The following is a 23,408-nucleotide window of genomic DNA, read 5'->3' on the forward strand; positions in this document are numbered from 1 at the left end:
AAAATGAAAAGCATGTTGAATGGCAATGAATGTCAACCACATTGAAAAATATCACCCACCTCTTTATTTCCTGCACCGATCACTCACAATACATTGGTTGAGCACCACTGCATTCGTATGACAAGTTTTCACTGTTACTTTTCTATTTAAGCTTCCAAAGCTGCCATGAGCTCTTCTCAGCGATAGCATACTTCTGATATCTCCATGGCTAGCTCGAGAAGTTCTGCTGAGTCCTGGCAGGAGTTGCAGATATCCCAGTCCATTCCCAGGTTGCAGGTCCAGCACTCCCATCCCTGATGGTCCCTCTCACTGGACTCTGTGACATCATTCCCTGAAGGAAAGTAATGGCTGACGGCCCTGCTGAATGTGTCCAGCAGCAGGTTTGTGAACTCATTGAAGCGACAATACAGACAAGCCAGCAAAAGTGCTGCACAGTCCTCTGAGGGTGGAAAAGAGAAACATCAGACTTTTGTTTCAACTGTGAATAGTGTTGCTGGTTACTGCAACATGTACACTACCGTTAGTGACAGACCGATGTGAGTCATCATAGGAAAACACACTACTGCTGCTGCTCTTCAAACTGTCCGACCCTGTTTCCAAGATTCCGGATTCATTCCATCCTATGTGTGCTTCCCGCTCCGGGGAACTGGGGGGATTCCTGACTACACAATAAGTATTCATGGTTCTCGGTTAAATAATAAACACATTAAGTCTGTTAAATTATAAACAAGATGATGTAAACCTACCATCACATTCAGTAGTTGCTTTTTCCCCAAGCTCCGTAAAATTCGGCTCAGGAGCAGTTGAGGGAGAAGTTGTCATCTCCTGCAGAGCAAAGAAAATGTTACTTTGTAATTATTAAAGTGTGGCAAAATTTCTTTGCATGAAGCAACAATAACACTGTTCTACACTCAATGTTATTCACAGATGATTTTATGTTAATGCATTTTTGGCATATTTAGAAAAATGTCTGTAATTGTTCCCATTTCCCTATAAAAATCTTGAGCAATACAGATTTGACAGTGCATTGTAATTTATAACTTTGACGTTTCAGAAAAAAATCCACCCACTGGTGAACCATTATTATTATTATTACAACATGCTAAAGAAAAAAATAATTTAAAAATGTAAACATCAATACCAGTTCATGTGTACTTATCATTTCAATCATTTTAAGAAGAAATTTCATTTATCGAAGAAAATTAGAATATCACATTACCTGTCTCTGTCGCTAATTACTCCAGTAGAGTGTGGATTCGGACCTCTGTGTGGTTGATCTGAGTATCTATCCATCGTGTCCCAATTCCCCTCGTCTTTACCCATTATTATTCGCCAATCGGGAGCCACCTATTCGTGTGATGTCATAGAATAATCGGTTCTTCAAACATTCAACAACGCTCTCTGGCCCCATGTGGCACTTCAACATGAGAGTCTACATTCAAATCTTGCTCGCACTTGGAACAAACTCCCCGATTTAATTGGATACAAGAGAAATGCCCAATGGGAGCAATTTCACAAAACAAACTACACAGTTTTGACAGTTATCATGATGAATTTATTCTTCATAGAGTTGGTCTACAGTAAAAGGTAAATCTATAGCATCTACTCATACATGCTCAATTTGAGAAAATTCAGCAATGTTTGTGGTGGGGGTGAAAAATACCAACACGTATAAAGACATTCTGTTTTTTTTAATCACCTGATGATATTGTTACAAATATATGCGATCACGGAGGCAGTGAACATATCAAGAATCATCTCTACAAATGCATATATAATATGACTAAAATAAAAATCAACTATTGTTTTTTCTTTATTTTTTTTTAATTGTGAAGTGCTCCCTATCCGTGTTCCCTTTCCTTTGGCTTCTCTGCTCCTCATGCTCGTGTTTAAAAAATATCAACCATGAAAAGACAGTTTTCACATGTGTGATCTCACTTGACTGTACAGAATTAAAAACTGGATAAAAAGAACCCCCTAAAATACTGATAAATAATAAAAGAACAACAAGAGTGTTTGGTTATGTCGATGAAGCAGTTGCTTTGGGACTCTTTTGGAATACGTGGTTTTGAAATCTTGGACCGCGTGGTCAGAGAGAGGGCACGCGGTCCAGACGAAGCCGCTCCGGGCTGCTGTCGTTGTCGTCGCGGTTTGTCTCCGGGCTGTGGCCGTGCTCATCTGTGCTCTCGGGAGATTCGTAAGGGTAATTTTCACAGATTTCCCCATCCTCTTGCTCCTCTTTGATGCTGGTTCAATGAACAAAAGTGGTGCGTCAAAGGCATTTCATCAGCAATCATTCAATACTGCGCTTGAGACATACAAAGCTTGCGGTGGCGATTGCGTGGCGCTGCTGTCGCTTTGATAGCCGGACCCGTTGGCAAGGGCGCCGTTCATCTGCTCCTGGAGGACGTGGGGCAGGGAATGCAACGGGATGCTGCCCATCACACCCGGGTTGTAGAAGGCATTGCAGTCTAAACTTCCAACCTGAGAAAGTCACAATTATCGTTTAGTGTGAAGTGATTCACTTTTCCAGTTCCCTGTCAAACAAGGTACGACCTTTTCGCACACCACAGGCCTACCTGGGAAGCAGACCCAGCTAAACTCTGTCGGTTTTTTAAGAGGGAGCTGTAATTGCAAAGAAAAAAAAAAAAGCAAGTCAGGGCTCGGCGGGAAATGACTAAGTCACAGACGCCAAACCTCCCAAAAACATTCATGCGGAACGTTGGGTCTGAGATGTTGTGGCGTCAACAAGGCATTAGCCAACTCACCCATTACCGGCTGCCTTCTGGGGCCTTCGTCTGTGGAACTCGATCTCGTCCACCGTCCACACGGCTCCCTTCACGTTCTCAAGGCGTACAAAGCACTTATGGAGGCTCAGGTTGTGTCTGACAGCATTCTGGACATTTCCAGAAAATAATACATTACGATATGCAGACGATTGACACAAACTGGCAGCCGTACCTTCCATGTGGCTGCGTTGCGTCGGAAATAGGCAAAGTTTCTTGTGAACCAGTTGTAGATTTCATTTAAAGTCAACTGATTGCGCGGTGACTCGTATATTGCCTGAGGAAGATTAAGGAAATATTCCAGAAGTGAAGAGAACAATTGCAAATTCTTGCAAACATACCATTTTGCATTTTCATCAAACATAGCCTTTACCTGTCGTATGAGCGACGCGTATGTAAATGGCGGTCTAACTTCTGTGCTCAGGTAGAACTCCTTATTATCAACGATATCTGTTTAAAAACAACAATCTTACTCTCAAATTTCAAATTAATATGCTTTTCCAAAAATTCAAAATGCTCTTTTTTTTTTTCCTGTCGTGCTCGGGTGCCTGTGGATGCTTGGCATTCACCTTGGCTGACAGAGCGGCTGTACCGCCTGCGTACAGGGGTTCCGTTGAAGCCACCGCTGGGAGTGAGGACCGAGGGGGATTCGGACAGGGGCGTCAGGGGCGTGGAAGGCGCCGTGGCGCTCTGGGACAAGCTCATATGGGGACCTTTGGGCGGCGTTGCCTGGGAGAAGGACATGTTAGGCACAAGGTTTGCCTGCAGAGGAAAAACAAATTAAGAGAAAAACCAAAACATTAGAATGATATCCCTTGAACCATGCAATCTACCATCAAAGTGTTAATGGGCAAACCTACGGGCTGAGCGGCAACTTTGGGCTCCGACGACTTCAGGTGAGCCATCATTGCTTGAAGTCGCTCTTTGTCTTTCTTTAGCTATGTTCAAAGCACATGAAATAGAGAGGTGCTAAGTTCACGGTCTGTGATGTGACAAAAGCACACTGGCTTATTATCTGGCACGGATGGAGGTGTAAGCTTGTCAAAAAATGCTATTTCTGGTGTGAAACCAATGTGGCACCATAGCTGGCAGACATTTTATACAAAGTCAGTGTGTAATGCTGCAAAGTTTACTTTCTTTGATGAAACAAAATGTAGATTGGTCTACGAGAAACAAACCTGTAGTTCCAGCTGCTGAACCACTTGCATCTGCACGCGACACTGTGCGGTGCTTTTGTCGTCAAGCGTGTGTTCACTGTTCAAATGCCTGCGGGGAAAAGAACATATTCAAGAGCAGATTTAAGAACAGCAAACATCACAGCTGGAGATGAATGTGTTAAATGTGCCAGCAGTAGAAAATGCATAAATTATTCTTTTTTTTTTTTTTTTTTAAAGATCCTGTTTTTTGTCTGGACTTGTCATGCACACACTGGTTGTATAACTTTGTGATACACGAGCCAAAGTTTTTCAAAACTGGATTTGAGACTGAATAAAACATTTCAGGAAGCTTTGCTGATAGTCTGAGCTAACTTGCCTATAAATACACACGGGTAGGACTTCTTTTCTTCTCAATTTGCCAGTATTGTTCTTGAGCCTTGTTCGGGCATGAGTATCTCCAGGCGTCTGATTTGAGGCACAGGTTTGCAGTGCCACTTGGGTACCATTTTGTAGCTACTGTTCAATGTGTTATAAGTGTAGCAAAACACGCAAATAATCCTTTTAATCAGTATATGATTCCTTCCACGCCTTCGGGGATCAGTCTCGGATCAATATCGGAAAGAGCACGCCTTAAAAAAAACAGATGGGATGGAAAGCCAAAAAAAGTCACTAATCAAGACATCTCACAAACACAGTACCTGGACAAAAATAAATAAGCACCACCAAAGGGTCCAATCAGTGTTGCAGCAACAAGCCACGACTCACTTGAGAAATGCCAGAAAGTCTCCAAAGACTGTCTCACAGCCAGGCCATTTACACATGCCGTTCCCGTAGAGAGCGTGGCTACTGGGCACGTTTTCATCTAGCGAGGCGCTGGAACAAGTCGGAAAATACCACCGGTGTCAGTGATGCATCTCTGGATGTGTAAGTAAACAAAAGTACGGGCCCACAATACTGCAGAACAGGATGTATGAAAGTTTACACAGGAAAGCACCTTTCCTTCCTTTTCAGGAGAGCGGGGTGTCCGTTGGTCGCAGACTGATGATTGGACGACTCTCTGGAGTCTCCGCCCGTGGATAACGTGCCGCTGCCATTTTCACAGCCTAGAAAACCCAACGTCATGTTAGAGTCCGTCCATCTGCCTGTCTGAGCTTCACCTCCGACGTACCGGTAAGACTGGTGGGGAGCACAGAGAGCAGGCCTTGCCTCTGCAGGTTGAGCAGATGCTGCTGCTGCGCCTGAAGAAGTTGCTGCTGGATGGCAATCTGCTGAGCCGTAAGCTAGGACACAAAGGGAGTGATTTACGAATGGGCACAAACAACAACAAAACGGTTCAAATCTCTTCAAATACTGCTCAGTTAAAAAGCAAGCCCAAAGACAACAAAAAGTCAGTTAGCGGTTGACGAGCGGTGACAGCATTAATGGGAAGGGATGTTGGACTTACTGTTACAAGCTAATGCGATTATTTCACTTTAGTTCTACAGTTCTCCCAAAGGATCGACTAATGTGGTCAGAAAGACTCCCTTTATTGTCTGCATACCACTTGTGGAAGACAAGCACATTTAGAAAGAAACAAAACATTTCCTGCATCCACACACCCACACCTGCTCTCAGCCAAGTGCCTCCTCATTCTGCTAATTTCATGTTGACGGATTTATGGGAAGATTTTTTTCCCCAAGTATGTTTGTCACACTGGGCATCGGTATTTGCATTCACAGATGTGCATCTGTGTAGAGGTAAGAGGTGCAAATATGTCCACTTACCTCCTGGCTAACAATCCCTGCATTCTTCTGTTGGAGCAGCTGCATATTTAGCTGCTCTTGCTGATTCTTGAAGACCTCTTGAATTTGTTGCTGGGCATAAAACAAGAATCAGACCAAACTGACGGGTTGCACCCCCTTCCTGATGCAGTACCTGGTGCAGCATGAGGGCCTTCTGCTGCTGGAAGAGGGCTTGGATCTGCTGAGGGCTAAGAACCTGCTGCTGCGCCGCCTGCTGCTGTTGCTGCTGTTGTTGCTGCTGCTGCTGCTGCGGCTGCTGCTGCGGCGGAGCCTCAGCTGGTGGGGTCATCATGGATGACGATGTTGGAACCTGTGACAACCAGGAACATTGAGGATGAATCAACAGCCCAGCCAAGGCTTCATTCCGGACATCATCAAAGATCTAATTATAAGGGTTGCGTGTGAAACAATGGGCAACAATTCACGCAAGAGCGTGCAAACAGATGTGGGAGCTTGTCAACTGACAGAGGCGCAAACAAAAATCGCATCTGCCGAACAAGTCAACTTTGCTGCACAGTTGTGCAGTCCTAGAGTACAAAAATGCACGTCCAATGTGATTGATCAAAACCTGAGGAAAAAATTGAGATGATGTATTTTGTGTCTGCAAATAGGCAAGGGCTGATAAAATGACAGCTGCTGTTTTTGGAGATGTGGTAATTGATTGTCATGTAATATCCACTAATTTGTCACAAATATAAGGCTGAGAATCAGCAGAATTTGGTTGTCCAAAATTTTGAATGCCATATCACACAGAATAGACATATGCAGTACATCCAGGGGCCACTGTAGGCAGCGAGTGCTCCATCCATCCTTTTCATACATTACGACTGGCAACACAACAGAGGAAATGGACCTTTTCACTCCTGGCCAGTGGGTGTTTTTGTGAACTTTTAAACAGACTCACACACAAAGCACAAAGGGAAAAACTGGGTGTGGTGTCACTGACAGTGATGAAAACACTGGTAGAGAGAAAAACAAGATGAAATGCTTGAGTAAACATATTACGAATGCACTTGATAAGAATGCCCTTGTTGGTTGGGTGGTTACGAGTCACACGTGTTTGAACACGCTTTACAAACATGAAACAGAACCACAAATCAAACGCATACTAGGACACATTATTAAAGTTATTATTAAGACGTCAATTTACCTTAAAACGGAGCTTCAAAAAGAAATGTATCTACTAAAAATCGCATTTTAGTGGTTCTGCCTGCCATATCTTATTACAACAAATGTCAGAGCTAAGAATACTATTGTTACAATTGTTGTAGACTAATTACAAAATGTTTCTTTTCTACAGAGAACCTTTTCAATGAAAGAGCAACTGATAAACAACTAAAACAATGAACAATGAGAGGGAAAATAGAAAACTCAAAAGTGCGCTGTGTCACTGGCATTGGCAGTCTTTCCTGTAAATCAGTATGCAAACACATTGTGACTCACCTTTAGTAAATCACAAATGAGAACTGTTAGTTCTAAATTGTCTATGTGACATGAATTAAGCAACAAATTGTGACTTATGTTTTAAAAGGCCTGCTGTTGTCCCCTTTTCCATTCTCACAATGGTAAAAACAAATGAACTGTCTGAAGACATTAGAAGTACGCACTGTAATTTGCAAGCACAAGACCTCCAATTTGTATATGAAGCCATCTCCAAACACCTTTGTATTCCTTTGTTTCAAAACGAAAGCTATAAAAGCCAAACTGGAAGCATTTGTGGAGGCAAGCATATAAAATGGAAAAGCTCCATTTTGTCAAGGAGTACCTGGACAAAACACAATCCTTCTGGGAAAATATTTTCTGGGCGGACAAAACAAAAATAGAGCTCTTTGGCAATGGGCACTAACAGCTTGTTTACAACTGGTGCAATGAAGCTTTAAAAGAATGTATGCAAACGTGGATGCGCCAATACAGATGAGCAGGACTGCATGTTCATCTATTTGACTTCAGCATCCCACATGGTCTTTCTCGGATAACAAATGCGCATTTACAGCAGGCATTTCTTGCTTCTGCATTTGTGTGTACAAACACCAATTGTATAAATTAAACATCGGCCGTGTTTAATAGCAGAGTTTTCATACCATTTCGAGTCATTGAAAGTATTTACTTTCACAATAGTTTATTTTGACACGTTAGGACTATTTCATTCCTTTCTTTCACTCTCGGTAATCATATACTGATATAGAGTTACAGTTGTGTAAAATTACAAAATGTAGAAGGATATGTTTATGACCACTTGGGTTGGTAAAGCAGCGTGGACTGTATTGTTTTCAAAGTTGCAGGCCACATAAAAATGGGCCGGGAGTCTGACACACATGTATAAGTGTTCTGGACCGCATGACGCATGCCATACCATCAAAGAAACTTGTAACGTGAAACATCAACGTAACGTTTGTGCGTGATCATTTTCCCAACTCACCTTCTAGTGCAGAAAGTTCCGTCAATCCGTTTCAGATCAAAACGTACCAAACAACAGCAGATGACCGCGGGGGAATTAGACTGCCATCAAAACAACAACAACAACAACAAAAACAAAAACAACCAGTGCCACATAAACAACATCGTCTACTGAGCATGCAGCAATCTACCAACCCCCACTCCGCTCCCTGTCGAGCGCCTCACTGCTCTGGCAATGTTTGTAGTAAACATAAACAAAGTCATCAAAATTGCACAGAGACTAAATAATGAATAAAAAGCAGGCAGAGCCTGTTTACGAAAAACAGAATGCAGGATTCATATTTTAATTAAGGTCTGAACCACAAACAAACATCTCTCTCTGAGGCAGAGTCTGTTTAGAGTCGGGTAAACAAACTGACGGAGAATTTCACTGGGGCTGTGGGCTAACAATAACAGTCGATGGCCTCCTTGTTTGGCCTTTCTTATGAGATTCAATGCAGTCAAGGTGGCCACAAAAGCCATGAAAAAAACAGGTCTACCCCACAGACAGACAGGCAGAGCTGGTTGGCCCCTCTGTTTTTCTGTGGACACCATCAACACAACAACAGCCTTTGCCTAATCCCTGTTACCATGGCAGCCAGCAAGTCCAAACATCTTGTGTTGTTGTTATTGTTGAGAGTCATACCAGTGAGCAGCCGAGTGTAAACACAGATCTGTTCCTGCAAGACTGGTCTTGTGAACTCCGAGATGACTGACAGCCAAACGCACACATGGATGCAAAAAAAAGCATTAAAATCTAATACTAACACGTATCCTGCAACGCACAAGCAACTGCAAAAACACCCACAATATTATATTGCACAATCACAGGCACGTGACTTTCCCTAGCAGACGCACAACCGGGCACAAAAAGTAGTTGATTGAAACCGTTGAACAGACAAAAACTGATCTCCATTCTCAAGCCCACCTGGCAGCAAATACATAAATAAGCGGCCACAAAATAATTTTCTCTGTGATTTTTTTTTTACCTCAGAGATGTCTGTGTGTGTGGGGGGTGGGGGGGCTCAGGACAAGAGCTAAAAGAAAATCCCCCTCTCAACTCCCTCCCTTTCAAAATCCCTGCACCCCTCTCAGTGCTAACTTTCAACAATAATATAAAGACACAGTGAGGGGTTCAAGGCTACATTGCGCGCACAAAACAAAAAGCTCACACATCTATCTATCTATCTATCTATCTATCTATCTATCTATCTATCTATCTATCTATCTATCTATCTATCTATCTATCTATCTATCTATCTATCTATCTATCTATCTATCTATCTATCTATCTATCTATCTATCTATCTATCTATCTATCTATCTATCTATCTATCTACGGAGTATCTATCCATCTACAGAGTATCTATCCATCTTTCCGCCAGCCCGCCCATCAATCCATTGAGCAAAAGTGCTCCCAAAATGCTAGCAATGCTCCAATACTGAGGTGATGTTACCAAAATGAGACTCTGAACCATCAGGATTTGTGTAAGAAAGGAAAACCAACAATAATAAACTGACCCTGGGTGACTCTGGGGGAGGAGTATGGCCGCTCCTTAGTCGACTGTCATTCTCAGCATTTTTCCCGTTCTGTGTCCTAACAGCTGGAATGGCGTGGCTAGTTGGTTCTGACCCAGACTCGTGCATCTGGACTTCACTGACCTGAGAAAAACAAACAAATGGTGTCATTGGAAACAGCTGGATGAAAACTGTGGCATAATGGTAGACAGAAAATACAAATCTCAATGGTGAGGTTATTTAAAAGTCAAGTCAAGGAGCATGATGAATTCTAACTACCGTTTATACCCACAGTAGGAACAGCTTGGTGGCATAATGAATATGAGGGGATTGGCTACATAGTTTTTAAATCATGTATTTTAAGTAAGCTGACAGTTACAGAATTTTGCTGTTTTACTCATATTCCACAAACACAATATTAATCAAAATGCCGTGTTGAGACTAGTTGGGACACTTACAGCAGATTGGTAAGAAAAATTCAGGGTTGACTTCCTTTTAAGTTGACCTGTTATAGAGAGTTTGATTCTTCATGACTCCAAGCCACGGACAATGTTTCATAATGGCACTTGGCCTTTCAAACTATATTAGCATCTCACGCGACAAGTGTAATAAGGATATGTTGTCTAAAGGCGTTACACAGCACTTAAAGATGGGCTCAGCGTAAATGAAAATTGTTTTCCATTTCAGAAATAAACATACGTTTGGAGATTTGTCCGCACGTGGTTTCCCCAACTATTTACGCCATTATAGAGTTATTGCTTGATTTTAAGGCGCGGACACTCAAGCACATCCAGCAAGGTAACAACTGGGTTGTTATGAGCTACTCTCCAAAAAGTTACCAAGCAAGCTCAATGGTAAAACACTATGCTTTTATTCACTATTACCTGGAATTCGGTTAGCAATCAACCCGATTACAACGTAAAAGAAACAAACAAACAAGCTACGTACGATACACACATTGCAAACAGTCTCCTCTGAAACTGTGAGAGGAACATGCTTGGTCTATTTGTTGAATAACTGAGTGCTGCCATGACTACTGTAAACACAGGGGCCCTGGGTCTGTGTTTATGTGCAAACATATCTTCCTTCTGGAACAATTTACCATTAACCAGGTGGTGCGATAAACGGCCGTGTCAGGTAGTACAATGCACAAGAAAGCTTTTATGTGTACAGCTTGGGAGTGCTTGAGTCAAAAGCTAAGCAGCATAAACAAAAGTAAATAAAGTAGGCAAACAGATAATGTGAGCAGATGGAAAAGCTCAGATGAAACGGGCAGCATTGCCTCAAGGAGAACGTCATTAGATTCAAGGCTTGCAAACTTGTAAATCAAACATGTAAGTCAACGGTTGAATATACAACAGTCATTGAGGCTCACGATTAAATTAACATCAAATTATTCGGATTGTTGGGACTGATGTCCATGTTACAGATGAAATTTTATTTGGTCACTTGAGAACACACACACACACACACGCACACACACACACACACACACACACACACACGCACACACACACACACACACACACACACACACACACACACACACACACACACACACACACACAAAGAGAGTACTTCCTGCATGAAAAGTGTCAGAGAAGTATTATGTAATGAATGAGAGGGACATTGTAAAGATGGCAAAAAAAAGTGAAGTGATTCTGCAAATAAAAGTCAATCCAAACCATATCCACCATTTGCAGGCAAAGTTTCTCTTGTGTTTACACAAGATCATGGTTACTACAAAAGACAAAAAGCTGAATTTCGAAAACGTGAGTCCACTTTCTTGGAAGAACCGAGAATGACTATTTAACTATTGTGCATTCAAGAAAATAAGACATTATGAGCAAAACATTAGATTATAAAAACAGCACTGTGGCAAAACAGTTTTCAAGAAAATACAACTAATAATAATGTGTGAGATTTTGTGGTGTTACAGTTTGACTTCAACTTTCTCATGCAAACAAGGTGATCGTAATGCATTGTGTCAATGTGTTTGTCCCTTTCATTTTGGATGGGCGGTCGATACAATCGTTCTAATCAGTCTTGTTGTTTGTTAGTTCTCCAATCTGTTTTAGAGGAGAGTACTGGTAGTAGCATATTTACAAAGATGGGTTTACTTCACTTTAAGGATGGGTCATGTCACCCAATGTTCGACATTCAAACACTATCAATCTGAATAAGCTTGAGCAGATGTCAAATAGGTGTTGCACAATATTAAGAAATGTGCTATATGCTCGGCACAAAAATGAATGAACTAGACATCCGTCGAAAGCAGCCATTGCAGTATGATATACCCCAACATTAAGCTAGTGGAACGAGGAACTGCGAGTTAGTATATTCGATGAGCGCATGTTATTCATAGGCTAAATTTCCTCTTCTCTCCTCCGGAGAATATGAACGTGTTTTCAAACCCAACCTAGGGCTTCGTAGCGATGCACAACAAAAGCTAGCCGCTAACCGAAAGGAATCATCTCTCTCGTTTTGCCAACGTCGATACGGCAATAAATATGGCGTCCAGGTTAATATTCGTTTATCTGCATGCGACTCCATCCACTTTCACTCACCAGCCTGAGTACGCGTAGATAAAGTTGGACTCGGTGCGGCGTCGGGAGAATGAACCTCGGAGTGGCTTCGTTGGCGGCGGGGCTAGCCACAAGTTGCTAACAGAGGGCGTGGCTTCGATAAAAGTAAACAATGGTGACGTCATGTCCACACGCGGGACCGTCAGATTAGGAACGAAAATATCGCACGGATCACTCTGTAGATTTGTATCGTCGTAAAGTTGTACTTAAACAACTGGATCACAAAAGTTAAGCGACGAATGCATTCTCCGAGTTTCAAACAGTAATGAATTAGTTAATCAACTTTGTTTGAACCTATCAGCAATGTGTTCTCAGTTTATTAAAAAACAAAATATGATCCTAGTGAGGATATGGATGGATATCTAATTGCAAAAGTATTCAGCGTGCCTCAAACAGAATTGACAATACTCAAGATTGACTTTGAATGACTCATAAATAGCCACAAGACGGCGACATTTTCCCTCTCTCCACGTTCAACGTAGTGTATCGGCAGTCATCAATTTCTGTTGGTGAACCCACAAATGAATTTACGTAAATTCATTTACAATTTTTAGCAGGTTTATTTTAAACAAAGTCAAACAAACACAGGCAAAGCATATTGTTTGCTGGCAAACACAAGGCACTGTCCAAGATCAACAGTTACAAAGGTCAGAAGTCTTGAAGTGAAAGGTCAACTGCAGACGTGCAGGCAGTTTTCCATGAACACGCTCTTTTAATGGAATTACTTCAGTGAAAACATAAGGGTAAGAAACACTTGACCTAGCCTGGCAAAGTCTATCATTAGTTTGGGGCTTAAAGAAAATTAAACAAACATATACCAACTGCCTTTAGTCTAGGGCTGTTATTCTCAACCAGGTCACCATGCATGCAATAACCTAGTGAAAGGCAAAAGAATGAGATGTCTTTTAAATTAGCTGGGAAAAGCTACAAAGCTACAATAAATTTGACCTGGATACAGTTTGGGTACTGTTTTAATGTGCTGCTGCTTGGGTCACATGACATAAATGGCAAATGCAAGGTGATGACCAATAGTAAGATGGAGAAAGTGGATGTGGGTAAGTCATTTGTTTGACTGCTTAGCAGTGCGACGCTACACTATACTATACTAGTCTCCATGTGCAATACAGTGTAAATATGAATCCATTCAGTGTGTGTGTGTAACAGCACAAGCCACTGTTTTTAGTCAGTCATTGAAGCGCATTCAGTGTGCTTCAATTTCTCAATTATGACAAGCGGCTCTTCTGAGAGGTAAAGGATCCAACGTATTGGTCTCAAATGCAAAAAGGCTATTTGGAGTTGCTACAAACACAATTAAGTCATGGCTTCCGACATCAGTTTTGTGTTCAATTAAACAGCAACATTTCACACACAGTAAGATAAATTGAGACAAGATCATCATTATTTCGATATTTTTGTTTGGTGGTGTGCCGTGAAATGTTTATGTAAAATAGGTGCATTGGCTCATTAAAGTTTGCGAACGTGTGCTTTAGGGAACTTGATTTTGGCCGTTATGTACAAAGAGTAAAAAGATGTGTCATTCTAAAGATGTACTCAGTTAAAGAACATAAGTTTGTGTTCCAGAAACTGAAATGAATACTATAATAGATCAAAATTACACATCTGTACATAACCTGTTATAATTTCGCGAGAACTTTGTGTGCACAAGTTAGTAAGAACAAAAAACAAGCAAAACTGTTTCAAATACAGTAGAAGAATGACTAGTTCCGAAAAACAAAAGGAATTTCTTCGCCATAATATAACGGCTACATTTTGAGTCGAGTATGTTGAGATTTAACGTGAGCTTCAACTCGACTGTTTCAAACTCTGCCTACATATTATGGTGCGAGCTGTGCTTTAAAGTGCAAAACGTGTTCGCATCAAGCTCGACCTCCTTCGAAAGCATGATGATCCTTATGAGCTGTAACAAAGCAAACATGAGTATTACTTAACATTTATGAGCGTCACAATCAATGAAACAATTGCAGAAATGCACACTGTGAAGAAATACTCACGTTTGTAAAACACCGCTTTAAATGGCGTTTCCGGAAGGAGCTCATGGATCCTCCCGACAATTTTAGACTCATCAGCGCAGGATGCGTTTCCATTCCACACCTGAACAACATCTTCTCTGTCTCTTACACTGACGCTGACACCTACCACTTCATCTTCTGTGGGTGAAATGAGCCGTGGGTTAAATATTGACGATAGATCAGTGGTTCTTAACCTTGTTGGAGGTCCCGAACCCCACCAGTTTCATATGCGCATTCACCGAACCCCTCTTAAGTGAGAAATAAAATAAGATTTTCTTCAAATTCAAGCCATAGATATGTTTTTTTTTTTACTGGTGCACAAAATGAGTCGTGCATGAACATCACCTTGTTCAAAGGACAAACACAATGCATGAACTCACAACAAATTACATACATACCTGCAAATCAGTGTGACTTCTGCTGTTGCTTTTGAGACCAGTTCCGATATGCGTCATCACGAATTTATAAGATAAGTCATGTGTGTCTGGACCTCCGTGGCGGAGGCTCTGCCGAACCCCTGAGACCGACTCATCGAACCCCTAGGGTTCGATCGAACCCAGGTTAAGAACCACTACTATAGATCATATGTCGTTCAAGCGAGTTATTGAAACGATATCTTACTGTACCTGCGGCACAATAATCACTGAACTGCTCCCCGATTGTGGCCAGTAGCAATTCCTTCCACACAGCAGACTGTGAAGATAAAGACGATATTAAATAGCTCATAAAGATTGTGAAAATCAGAGCTATTTCATTTCATCACATCACTCACTGTGCACTCTTTTGGTATTTTCAACCTCCAAACACCTCCTTTAGCATTACTTTCTTCCTCCCTGATTGAAAACAATAACAAAATAGATAAGATTTTGTCGATAAGTAGATAGAGTATTTATCTTTAAAATAACTCACCAGAGTGGTTTTCTTTCACCTCTCATCAGATGATAGCTGCACCTCAGTGGCAAGATGGCAACATTGGGTATGTTGTTATAAACTCTCCAAAAGTTCTACAGGAGGCAAATGTTTTATTTGCGTTTTTCTGGGAGATTGGGTATTGACAGTTTCAGATTTTAATATTTTCTTTAACTGTATGGAAATTCTAGCCAGAGGATTTTATTGTCATTTAACTACCACTGCTATTGTTAGGAATTCACAAATGGAGTAAGTTCTAAAATACTAAGTTCTACTCTTGTTATGGCAGAATTATCTTACAGATACTGTGTATGATGTGGCAAGATTATAAAAGACTGGAAATCTTGCCTGGACTGTCTCAACGGTGTAGATTTTCTTCAGGTTGGACTCACATTCAGCTGCTGTAGCTCCTGGAAGAGATCTGACAAAGGAGATACTTATTTAGAAAAAAAACATTAATTCGGCATGTTCCAAATAAAATTTCTGCCCAGTATGTGTCACGTTCCTGTGTCCTGCCAATCAAACAGACAACATGGAGGTGGGAATCACATGACGAATCAGCAAGTAAACAACTCTGACCTGATTAGAACACAGCAACTAGTGACATGTACGCGAGGTGGAGGATGACGCTTGTGTAACTCATTCAACATGAAATTTGATCTGAAATGACAAGTAGATGTCTAAGTGGGGCTTAGTTGCGAGGACTAGCCACATGAGTCTTTATTGGCAACCCAGCAAGGGGTCAACAGTTTTGTAGCATTAAAACTTCCAAAACTAACAAGTGAGAAGTTGATTTGACTTTGTGTGGAATTAGTTTCAGTATGAGTGATCTTTTTTTTTTAAATTATGGGATCCTCACAAGGAGGTGTCATATAAATGTAGGTCAAAAAGGAAAATAGGTCAGAAAAGCTAGAAACTTTTGATTGACGTGACTTTTATTTGAATAGAATTTAGTTGAACACGCCCAGCAACGACTGTTAGTGTTGATATCAATTTTTCAATACTTGCTACATACTGCATCCAATTTCTTTGTTCTCTTGAGATATAACAGCTGAATAACAACGTTAATATTTCAAATGGAAAGCTGTGACGTACCTATCAAGCCAAAAGGTCCAGGCAGAATGTAAAGGCAGAATGTCACTTTCTTCATCGTAGCTTCCTAAATCGGTGTCTTGTTCTCGGATGTGAATACTGGGCTCCAGGAGAATGGATGGAGAATTCAAATGTAACGCGGCAGCCACCGGTAGTGCCATTGTTGTTGTTGTTTTTCCGCAGAACTTCAATGACACTGTCAAAACACTGGCAGTCGTCTTTTGACGCTGTTTCCACCGCAGCTTCTGAGTTACATGTGCAGTGTTTGCTCGGTGAAAGTAAACCTGATGATCAGCTGATGACTCAGCCGCACCGCACAACAACAACAACTAAAAAAAGACGCTTCCTCTTTGGATATGCAAGTGGGGACAAAGCGGTACAGAAAATGGATGGATGAATGGATGGTTTCGACGTCTGACGTCCACGGATGATCATACGTAGTATTCAATGTTGTCACAGTTCAGTTTGATAGTAATTGAACGTCCGTTTCATAATACAGACGTTTATGTATGACGTCACGACAGTCATGCGCAGTCTTCACCCGGACCAGCTTTGTTATGTTGTTGCTTGCTATTGCTAACTAGCAAATACAGTATTTCCTTCGGTTACCGGAGGCAGCGATGGACACCGAGGCGTTGTTGGAAGCGTTCCAAGGCAAAAATTACACTGAATAAAAAAAAAAGAATAATTGCGCATTCGTGAGAGTTTTTGATATGTATATCGGTTCCACTCGACCATCGAGTGGAACCGCTAATCGTCGGTAACTACGTGATCAACTTAGCTTGCAACCTAGCAAGTTTAGTTTGCAAGCTGTGCAATTTCCATAACTCATTCATTGATTGGTCAATCGATATCAATTAGTTATGCAAATGCTAGTTAATAAACGTGCTACTAAATTGCAACTTTCAAGCGAACCGCAATTTAATGCAATTGTCATAATATATGATTTTATGCTGTGGTGTTAACACTACTTGAACGTACGTACTTGTGTTTTTGCTTAGTCTGTGAGTCATCTTAACTGTAACACCGAAACATTTCAAGTGGCTTAAAAAACAACAACAATATAATTAATTGTTTCATGTTATGTTTATGTAATTATTATGTAGTTATGTAATTTACTTTTGGTCAGAAACATTAAAAAGTTATCAATGTCATCATTTACAGATTTTGAGAATAAAGTGAAAAGGGATACAAGTCCAGTCTTGGAGCAATTCCTGTGTCATGTTGCCAAGACAGGGGAAGCAATGTGAGTTCCACAAATTTGCACTCAATTACACAACCTACATTTTTTTTTGTCATCTGAGTAAGTGTGGTAATACAATTGTTTGTGATAATTGTTTTGACTTCTTCTGACCAAATCTCTGATCTCTCCTAGGATTCCGTGGTCACAATTCAAACCCTACTTTATGTTTAAATTGGAGAACATCATAGATGATTTTCACTCATCGACACCTGAACAGAGAGGCACGCACAATCCCAATGTAGAACACGTTCCTTTCGAGGAGATGAAGAAGAGGATATTAAAAATAGTTGACAACTTTAATGGGTTAGTGTATAAAATGCTATAATATTCTCCTTCTTCCACAGTTTCCCATGATTTAACAGATATAAAACTTTATTTTCTGTCAAACAGTAGGCACCGCATTTCTATCTTCAGCGCTTAACTGAAAATACATTCCATTTCTTTATTAATCGCTTTGCATTAAAATTAACCACAGCGATTGCAGGCACTCTGTTTTGGCGAAACAAGACAGTCGGAACACATAATTTATAATTATTTCAGAGATTTATTCACAGTATTATATTTTATGTCAAATAACTGTTATGATATAAGTTATGTTTCGCTTTCACCTTATCAGAGTGATTGTTGAATTGATGTACAATGTCTTAACTGTGGCTAAGGGATGTATTGTTACAACTGTAGAACTGGAAGCAATTAAGCTGACAAGGAAAGAATCCATTTTTAATAAGATCATTAAAACCCGCGGCAGGCTGAGACACAAGTCCAGTGTGTTTAAGTTGGTATGTCTTTGTCAACTTTGGCAACATTTCAAGTTCAGTGTTGATGCTGGCGGTTTCCCGTGATTCCTTCTAAACATATCTCTTGGTAACTTTCCCAGAATCCCATTCACCATTCAGCGTCTGTGTGAGCTGCTCACTGACCCAAAGCGACATTATACAGGAACAGATAAGTTTCTCAGGGGTATAGAAAAGGTTGTCAGTTTTCAATATTAATAATGAGTGATGTTAGAAATGTATTAAATATTCATATTCTTCCTGGCTGTATTTACAGAATGTAATGGTGGTCAGCTGTGTGCACCCTACATCGGAGTAAGTACCAAAACTGTCATGCTTCACATTTTTGCTATACATTAATTTCGTTTCTTTCTGTTTTTCAACAGGAAAAATGGGACATTGAGTTCAAACAGAATGAATGGTGTGATGTTTTCTGGCACCGCTTTGGTACACTCTGACAGGTGGGAGCCACTCTTGCCACACTGGGTTACTTTTAGGGGTGAATCCTTTTGGTTCTCCAGGTGTAAGAAATCGGCATGCCATTATTTTGCAGTCGAAATGTTAACGGACCAGGCATGCCAAAAGGGCTGAATAGGCCAAAGCTGTCATCGTCGACTTTGCTTTCCACCAATGGCCTCTCTGAGTGTGCAATCAACAAGGAGCCAGAGCCCAATGCGGAGCCTTGCGTCAGGTAGAAGCCTTTTTTGGATGGTGGCCCAATGAGCCAAGTTGGGGCCCGATACATATTTCTTAATAGCTTCAAGCTCAAGTGTGAAGTAAACTTGATCAACCATATTTTAACAACTAAGCTATTTTAAATGACTCTTTTGCGTAATTTACAAAGTATAAATGAGATTTTCATGCTTTTTTTTTTTTTTTATTGTATTTTTTTATTTACTTGTGACATGCCTAGATTGCATTTGGAATTTTCTGAAATTACTTGACATCCGGTCTTGTAGTTTTAGTGATTACGGCATATTTAACATTGTTTGATACTGTTAAATTTCATTCATGGCTATGATTCTACTCACCTCACTAAGATCAAGGGATTTCAATCGCACAGCTTACTGTTGATATGAACGCTTCAATGAAGAAATGAATCATACATTAGGAATGTATTTTAATTAACATACATTTTTGTTTATACAGCACTGACCTTTCACTCGTGGGAGGCAAAATCACACTGAGCCGGACAAAAAGTAAACACACTGATGAGGAGGAGGAGGTGGAAGAGGGGGGTTCTGATGCTGACAAGCACAACAACAAGAGGCTAAAGGTCAGCGAGAATCTGGAAGATGACATAACAAGAGAAAACAAGGAATCCTCATGTATAGGAATGGAGAGATGCTCAGCAAAGGGTGACTTCTTAGAAGACTCTAGCGATCGACAATTCCAAAGCAAACCATCTTGTCGAACACAATCCAATATAGATGATACAGGTAGGTGTACATGAACTCTGCCCACCCTCAGCAAAAAAGTAGTGGAAATCAATTTGACCATCAAAATGTTTTACAACAGTTTTTCACCTCGTTTTTCTCCTTAGACCCCAGAAGCCCACCGACACAACCATGTGAAAAGAGGGAACTTGAGGAGAAGGCCCACTCTGACATCACTAGTCATCAATCGAAGGGACAACTGAAGGAGAATACGCTGATTGAGCACAACACTGGGGACAGCAGCGGCAGTGACGGAGGAGACTGCCTGCCGAGTGTCAAAGCGGTCCTCTCCTCTCCTGATAATTCACCCAACCTGACAACAGGGGGCGGTGCAGACAACTCAAACTGCGCAGATTGAAATCTAGCCTGGGGATAGGAAAGGCAAGTGAATAAACGAGCCAGTTGACCTAACTGACTCTTGACACTGACAACACAGTAAGGGTACGCTGCATCACTGTGGAATTAAAGGCTGCAGGATCAGGAGTGATATGGATCTGGAGGTTCCTTTTGCAAGGAACTTATGTTTACTTCAATATGAGCTGGTTGTTCAAATATCAACTAGTCTGAAGGACTAAGAAGGACATCATGGAGATTTTTCCACTGTTGACTCGCTTTTTTCTACACCCCCATCCCCCACGCCATGTTAGACCATTTCATGTCCACAACATATGAGCTGAGTTTAATACCTTCATCATTGGCATGTATGTATTTTCAAAAGATACTTTGGTAGCTTGAGTTGTTTTAGCCTAAGAATAGTTTTGATACAAAGAATGTCCCTCTCCAGATGAATCTGACTCCTCTTAACATCCTTTTCTATGAGAAAAAAAAAAATTCATCTTATTGTATTATTTTTTTTAACATTAACATTGCACTTACTAGCACTAGCTCCTTGATGGTTAGTGACAATTAAGTTAAGACATTTTAGCATAACATTGTCTTGAGAGTCCTTAACAATTCTTCCCTCTAATACCATAGTTGTAGCCATGCCTCGTTTTTTTAATAACTTGAGATTTTTACAGTACTGTACATGCCTGTAAATCAGTTTTATGCACTTGTCATGTGTGCTCATGGGCACAAAGAAAAATATCTGGAAAAGAAATGCTTCTTTCATTGTATTCATACAAAGCAATAGATCTTGTCATGGAAATAATGCGGTGGATTTGGTTTCTCTGCCGTGTATGCGGAACAATTTTCCTTTTCAACAAGGAAGGTAAATACGTTTATATAGTTGTGATAATAACATTTGGGTAATATAATAGCATCGGAATTAAAGTTTTATTCACAATACATTTGTAGGCTGAATCAGCAGTTTATTGGTAAGGTGAAAATAATGTATAAATGACTGCACATCAAGTAAGATGAAAAATAAGACATGCAGTAGATACATAAATATGAAAATTAAGTAATAAAATGTTCTTTAAATCCAAAACTGAGCTTATACAAAGGGATCACACAAGTGTAGAGTGTGACCTAACCTCTCACTTGCATTGCAGTTTTCACATACAGTTCTACAAAGATGTTTGTCTGCAAAACACACATGCAAAGGCCACTATGTTACAGGAACATGTCTCTCTAAAAACCTGTTATTTCTAATCCCCACTATTTTGTTTTTAGTTTGTTTATATACCTGAGGGTATGCATAACACTGTCAAGTGAAATCCATAATGGCCTTGACACTTCTCAGCTAAGATTAACACAATCGCTGTTGTCAGCAGGTAAGGAGGGATGGGATGGTATTGACCATGGCAAGCTTTCAACTCCGTGTGATGGTTTATACATATTGCATAAAACTCTGATATTTTAGTCACCCAAGCCCTTTGTAAGGATTATTTGCACATTTAGAAAATGATTCCATTACTTTGCCCCGGCCGGGCCCAAGCTCTGTAAACTGACCGACTTCTCCCTCTGGTATAAAAGTTAAGTCTTCAATTAACATAATGAAAACACATGGGAAGGAGCTAATATTGTATATAGTATTGACAATGTGTGGCTATGTGGGCGGTGCTAAATGACAATCATCTCATGATGTGTCTGTGGACCGATTGATTTTGACAAGTGAACATTTGTAATCCCCTCATGAGAGCCATAACAACCTTTGTCTCATCCAGATGGGATTCTACCACAGGACGAAGTTTCAGCGACACAGCTGGCATGCCATTTCTTCACATTTTAATTGACTGCCTTCCAAACATCTATGTATTAATAATCGGGTCAAAGCGTTTTATGTAATGTAATTCTTGCAGTCTTTTGGGTACTGCGATAAGACTTTCTATAATGGGTCAGCGCCTAAGTGAGGACAGCGACCCAGACAAAGAAATAGATGTTGCTGAGTTGCAGGAATGGTACAAAAAGTTTGTGGTGGAATGCCCAAGTGGAACACTCTTTATGCACGAGTTCAAGAGTTTTTTTGGGGTCGCTGATAACAAAGCGGCTTCCGATTACATTGAAAACATGTTTCGGGCTTTCGACAAGAACGGAGTAAGTACTGACCTCTCTTGCATGTGTAAATTAGCGAGTTTAAAGTGTTTTTAACGCTTGGTTTCTCATGTACACAGGACAACACCATTGACTTTCTCGAGTACGTTGCAGCTTTGAACTTGGTGCTTCGGGGTAAATTGGAGCATAAATTGAAATGGACGTTCAAAATGTACGATAAAGATGGAAGTGGGTGCATTGATAAAACAGAGCTTCTTGAAATTGTGGAGGTAATCCAGCATTTCACATGGATTATCCACATTTGTAGAGAATTTATTTAATTTGACACTTATCCAAACATTCTTTCTTACTCTTCCCAAGTCTATTTATCGACTTAAGAAAGCCTGTCATGGAGAGCTGGATAAAGAGTGCAATCTTCTGACCCCAGACCAAGTCGTGGATCGGATATTTGAGCTGGTTGATGAAAATGGAGATGGTGAGTGTTTGTAACATTTTTTTTTAGACATCTTAAAATGCTGTGTGGGCAATTTAAGAGCTTAGTGTTAGCTTTAATAGCTTTAAAGAGTATTAATAGAAAATCTCACTGCTCATCATGTCCTGTGTGTACACTGGATGCTAATGTGGTTGTTTCACACACTTAGGTGAACTCTCCCTGGACGAGTTCATTGATGGTGCACGGAGGGACAAGTGGGTGATGAAGATGCTGCAGATGGATGTCAACCCTGGGGATTGGATCAATGAGCAAAGACGCAGTGTGGACTTCTAAAGTCTTATCATGTGCACAAAGCTTTTGTGTGACATGAACATCAATCCTGCTTTGTCTCACAGATCCTGCATGAATGTAAATATGGTACAACATGCCATCTAGCATAGGTGTGCATAAAAATGTGTATTTGATGTGCTCATGTTATAAAGAAATATATATAAATGCATTATATATTTGTCGTTGTTGATAGGTGCTAAAGGATGTTATTATACCTAATGTGTTCGTGTTTGAATAAATGCTTGAAAAAAAAAAAAATCTGGCTTGGTCCCCCTTGCCAGGGACGCGCTCAAGTCTATTTGTGTTTGGGTCATTGCGACGCTGCAACGGACGTGCTGCAAACAGTGGAAGTGCATGCTTTTCAAAGTAAAGCACATTGAAAACAGAATAAATGTCGTCCATGATTTAGTTATTGATTATATCCTTTCTTACTATTTCTGCCTACCAATTGACCCTCAGTCCA

At 40.6% G+C, this 23,408-nt stretch overlaps 5 protein-coding genes across 5 annotated transcripts; 2 read left to right on the forward strand and 3 right to left on the reverse strand.

Annotated features, from left to right (window-relative positions):
* Positions 1 to 60: 60 nt before the first annotated feature.
* Positions 61 to 1,282, reverse strand: mdfic2 (MyoD family inhibitor domain containing 2). Its single transcript, XM_088365783.1, has 4 exons — positions 1,220 to 1,282; positions 747 to 825; positions 519 to 662; positions 61 to 439 (listed from the first exon to the last, which is right to left on the reverse strand). The coding sequence occupies exons 2-4, from the start codon at positions 820 to 822 to the stop codon at positions 177 to 179; spliced, it is 483 nt and encodes a 160-aa protein (XP_088221909.1). The 5' UTR covers positions 823 to 825; positions 1,220 to 1,282; the 3' UTR covers positions 61 to 176.
* Positions 1,283 to 1,532: 250 nt separating this feature from the next.
* On the reverse strand, positions 1,533 to 12,379 carry LOC148401738 (forkhead box protein P1-B-like). Its single transcript, XM_088369284.1, has 16 exons — positions 12,246 to 12,379; positions 9,682 to 9,822; positions 5,858 to 6,034; positions 5,707 to 5,796; positions 5,112 to 5,223; positions 4,938 to 5,046; positions 4,709 to 4,816; positions 3,965 to 4,052; positions 3,647 to 3,724; positions 3,356 to 3,548; positions 3,160 to 3,236; positions 2,962 to 3,063; positions 2,769 to 2,896; positions 2,580 to 2,625; positions 2,321 to 2,484; positions 1,533 to 2,246 (listed from the first exon to the last, which is right to left on the reverse strand). Exons 2-16 carry the CDS (start codon positions 9,805 to 9,807, stop codon positions 2,090 to 2,092), a joined length of 1,755 nt encoding a protein of 584 aa, XP_088225410.1. The 5' UTR covers positions 9,808 to 9,822; positions 12,246 to 12,379; the 3' UTR covers positions 1,533 to 2,089.
* A 424-nt stretch (positions 12,380 to 12,803) lies between these two features.
* On the reverse strand, positions 12,804 to 16,812 carry LOC148401739 (eukaryotic translation initiation factor 4E type 3-like). Its single transcript, XM_088366309.1, has 7 exons — positions 16,298 to 16,812; positions 15,551 to 15,623; positions 15,203 to 15,297; positions 15,066 to 15,126; positions 14,920 to 14,986; positions 14,276 to 14,431; positions 12,804 to 14,181 (listed from the first exon to the last, which is right to left on the reverse strand). Exons 1-7 carry the CDS (start codon positions 16,453 to 16,455, stop codon positions 14,141 to 14,143), a joined length of 651 nt encoding a protein of 216 aa, XP_088222435.1. The 5' UTR covers positions 16,456 to 16,812; the 3' UTR covers positions 12,804 to 14,140.
* Positions 16,803 to 20,845, forward strand: LOC148401740 (serine/threonine-protein phosphatase 4 regulatory subunit 2-B-like). Its single transcript, XM_088366278.1, has 9 exons — positions 16,803 to 16,948; positions 17,459 to 17,540; positions 17,670 to 17,840; positions 18,415 to 18,508; positions 18,588 to 18,625; positions 18,697 to 18,771; positions 18,864 to 19,001; positions 19,460 to 19,749; positions 19,854 to 20,845. Exons 1-9 carry the CDS (start codon positions 16,915 to 16,917, stop codon positions 20,102 to 20,104), a joined length of 1,173 nt encoding a protein of 390 aa, XP_088222404.1. The 5' UTR covers positions 16,803 to 16,914; the 3' UTR covers positions 20,105 to 20,845.
* A 983-nt stretch (positions 20,846 to 21,828) lies between these two features.
* On the forward strand, positions 21,829 to 23,366 carry guca1b (guanylate cyclase activator 1B). Its single transcript, XM_088366321.1, has 4 exons — positions 21,829 to 22,224; positions 22,302 to 22,451; positions 22,543 to 22,657; positions 22,824 to 23,366. Exons 1-4 carry the CDS (start codon positions 22,021 to 22,023, stop codon positions 22,946 to 22,948), a joined length of 594 nt encoding a protein of 197 aa, XP_088222447.1. The 5' UTR covers positions 21,829 to 22,020; the 3' UTR covers positions 22,949 to 23,366.
* Positions 23,367 to 23,408: the final 42 nt, after the last annotated feature.

The sequence above is a fragment of the Syngnathus floridae genome, chromosome 2, assembly GCF_059516105.1.
Source record: "Syngnathus floridae isolate MCC-2025c chromosome 2, RoL_Sflo_1.0, whole genome shotgun sequence".
NCBI lineage: Eukaryota > Metazoa > Chordata > Actinopteri > Syngnathiformes > Syngnathidae > Syngnathus > Syngnathus floridae.

Coding starts and splice junctions, on each gene's coding strand:
- mdfic2 (XM_088365783.1), bottom strand. CDS start 822: ATGACAACTTCTCCCTCAACTGCTCCTGAGCCGAATTTTACGGAGCTT. Junction 663..746: donor AGCAACTACTGAATGTGATG/GTAGGTTTACAT, acceptor CTTATTGTGTAG/TCAGGAATCCCCCCAGTTCC. Junction 440..518: donor ACATCGGTCTGTCACTAACG/GTAGTGTACATG, acceptor TTCCACCCTCAG/AGGACTGTGCAGCACTTTTG.
- LOC148401739 (XM_088366309.1), bottom strand. CDS start 16,455: ATGGCACTACCGGTGGCTGCCGCGTTACATTTGAATTCTCCATCCATT. Junction 15,624..16,297: donor TGGACCTTTTGGCTTGATAG/GTACGTCACAGC, acceptor CTCCTTTGTCAG/ATCTCTTCCAGGAGCTACAG. Junction 15,127..15,202: donor GGTGAAAGAAAACCACTCTG/GTGAGTTATTTT, acceptor GTTTTCAATCAG/GGAGGAAGAAAGTAATGCTA.
- LOC148401740 (XM_088366278.1), top strand. CDS start 16,915: ATGGACACCGAGGCGTTGTTGGAAGCGTTCCAAG. Junction 16,949..17,458: donor GTTGTTGGAAGCGTTCCAAG/GCAAAAATTACA, acceptor CATCATTTACAG/ATTTTGAGAATAAAGTGAAA. Junction 18,509..18,587: donor TTCTCAGGGGTATAGAAAAG/GTTGTCAGTTTT, acceptor CTGTATTTACAG/AATGTAATGGTGGTCAGCTG.
- LOC148401738 (XM_088369284.1), bottom strand. CDS start 9,807: ATGCACGAGTCTGGGTCAGAACCAACTAGCCACGCCATTCCAGCTGTT. Junction 5,797..5,857: donor AGGCCCTCATGCTGCACCAG/GTACTGCATCAG, acceptor TTTTATGCCCAG/CAACAAATTCAAGAGGTCTT. Junction 4,053..4,708: donor GACTTTCTGGCATTTCTCAA/GTGAGTCGTGGC, acceptor TTTTCCCCGCAG/GCATTTGAACAGTGAACACA.
- guca1b (XM_088366321.1), top strand. CDS start 22,021: ATGGGTCAGCGCCTAAGTGAGGACAGCGACCCAGACAAAGAAATAGAT. Junction 22,452..22,542: donor AGCTTCTTGAAATTGTGGAG/GTAATCCAGCAT, acceptor ACTCTTCCCAAG/TCTATTTATCGACTTAAGAA. Junction 22,658..22,823: donor GGTTGATGAAAATGGAGATG/GTGAGTGTTTGT, acceptor TCACACACTTAG/GTGAACTCTCCCTGGACGAG.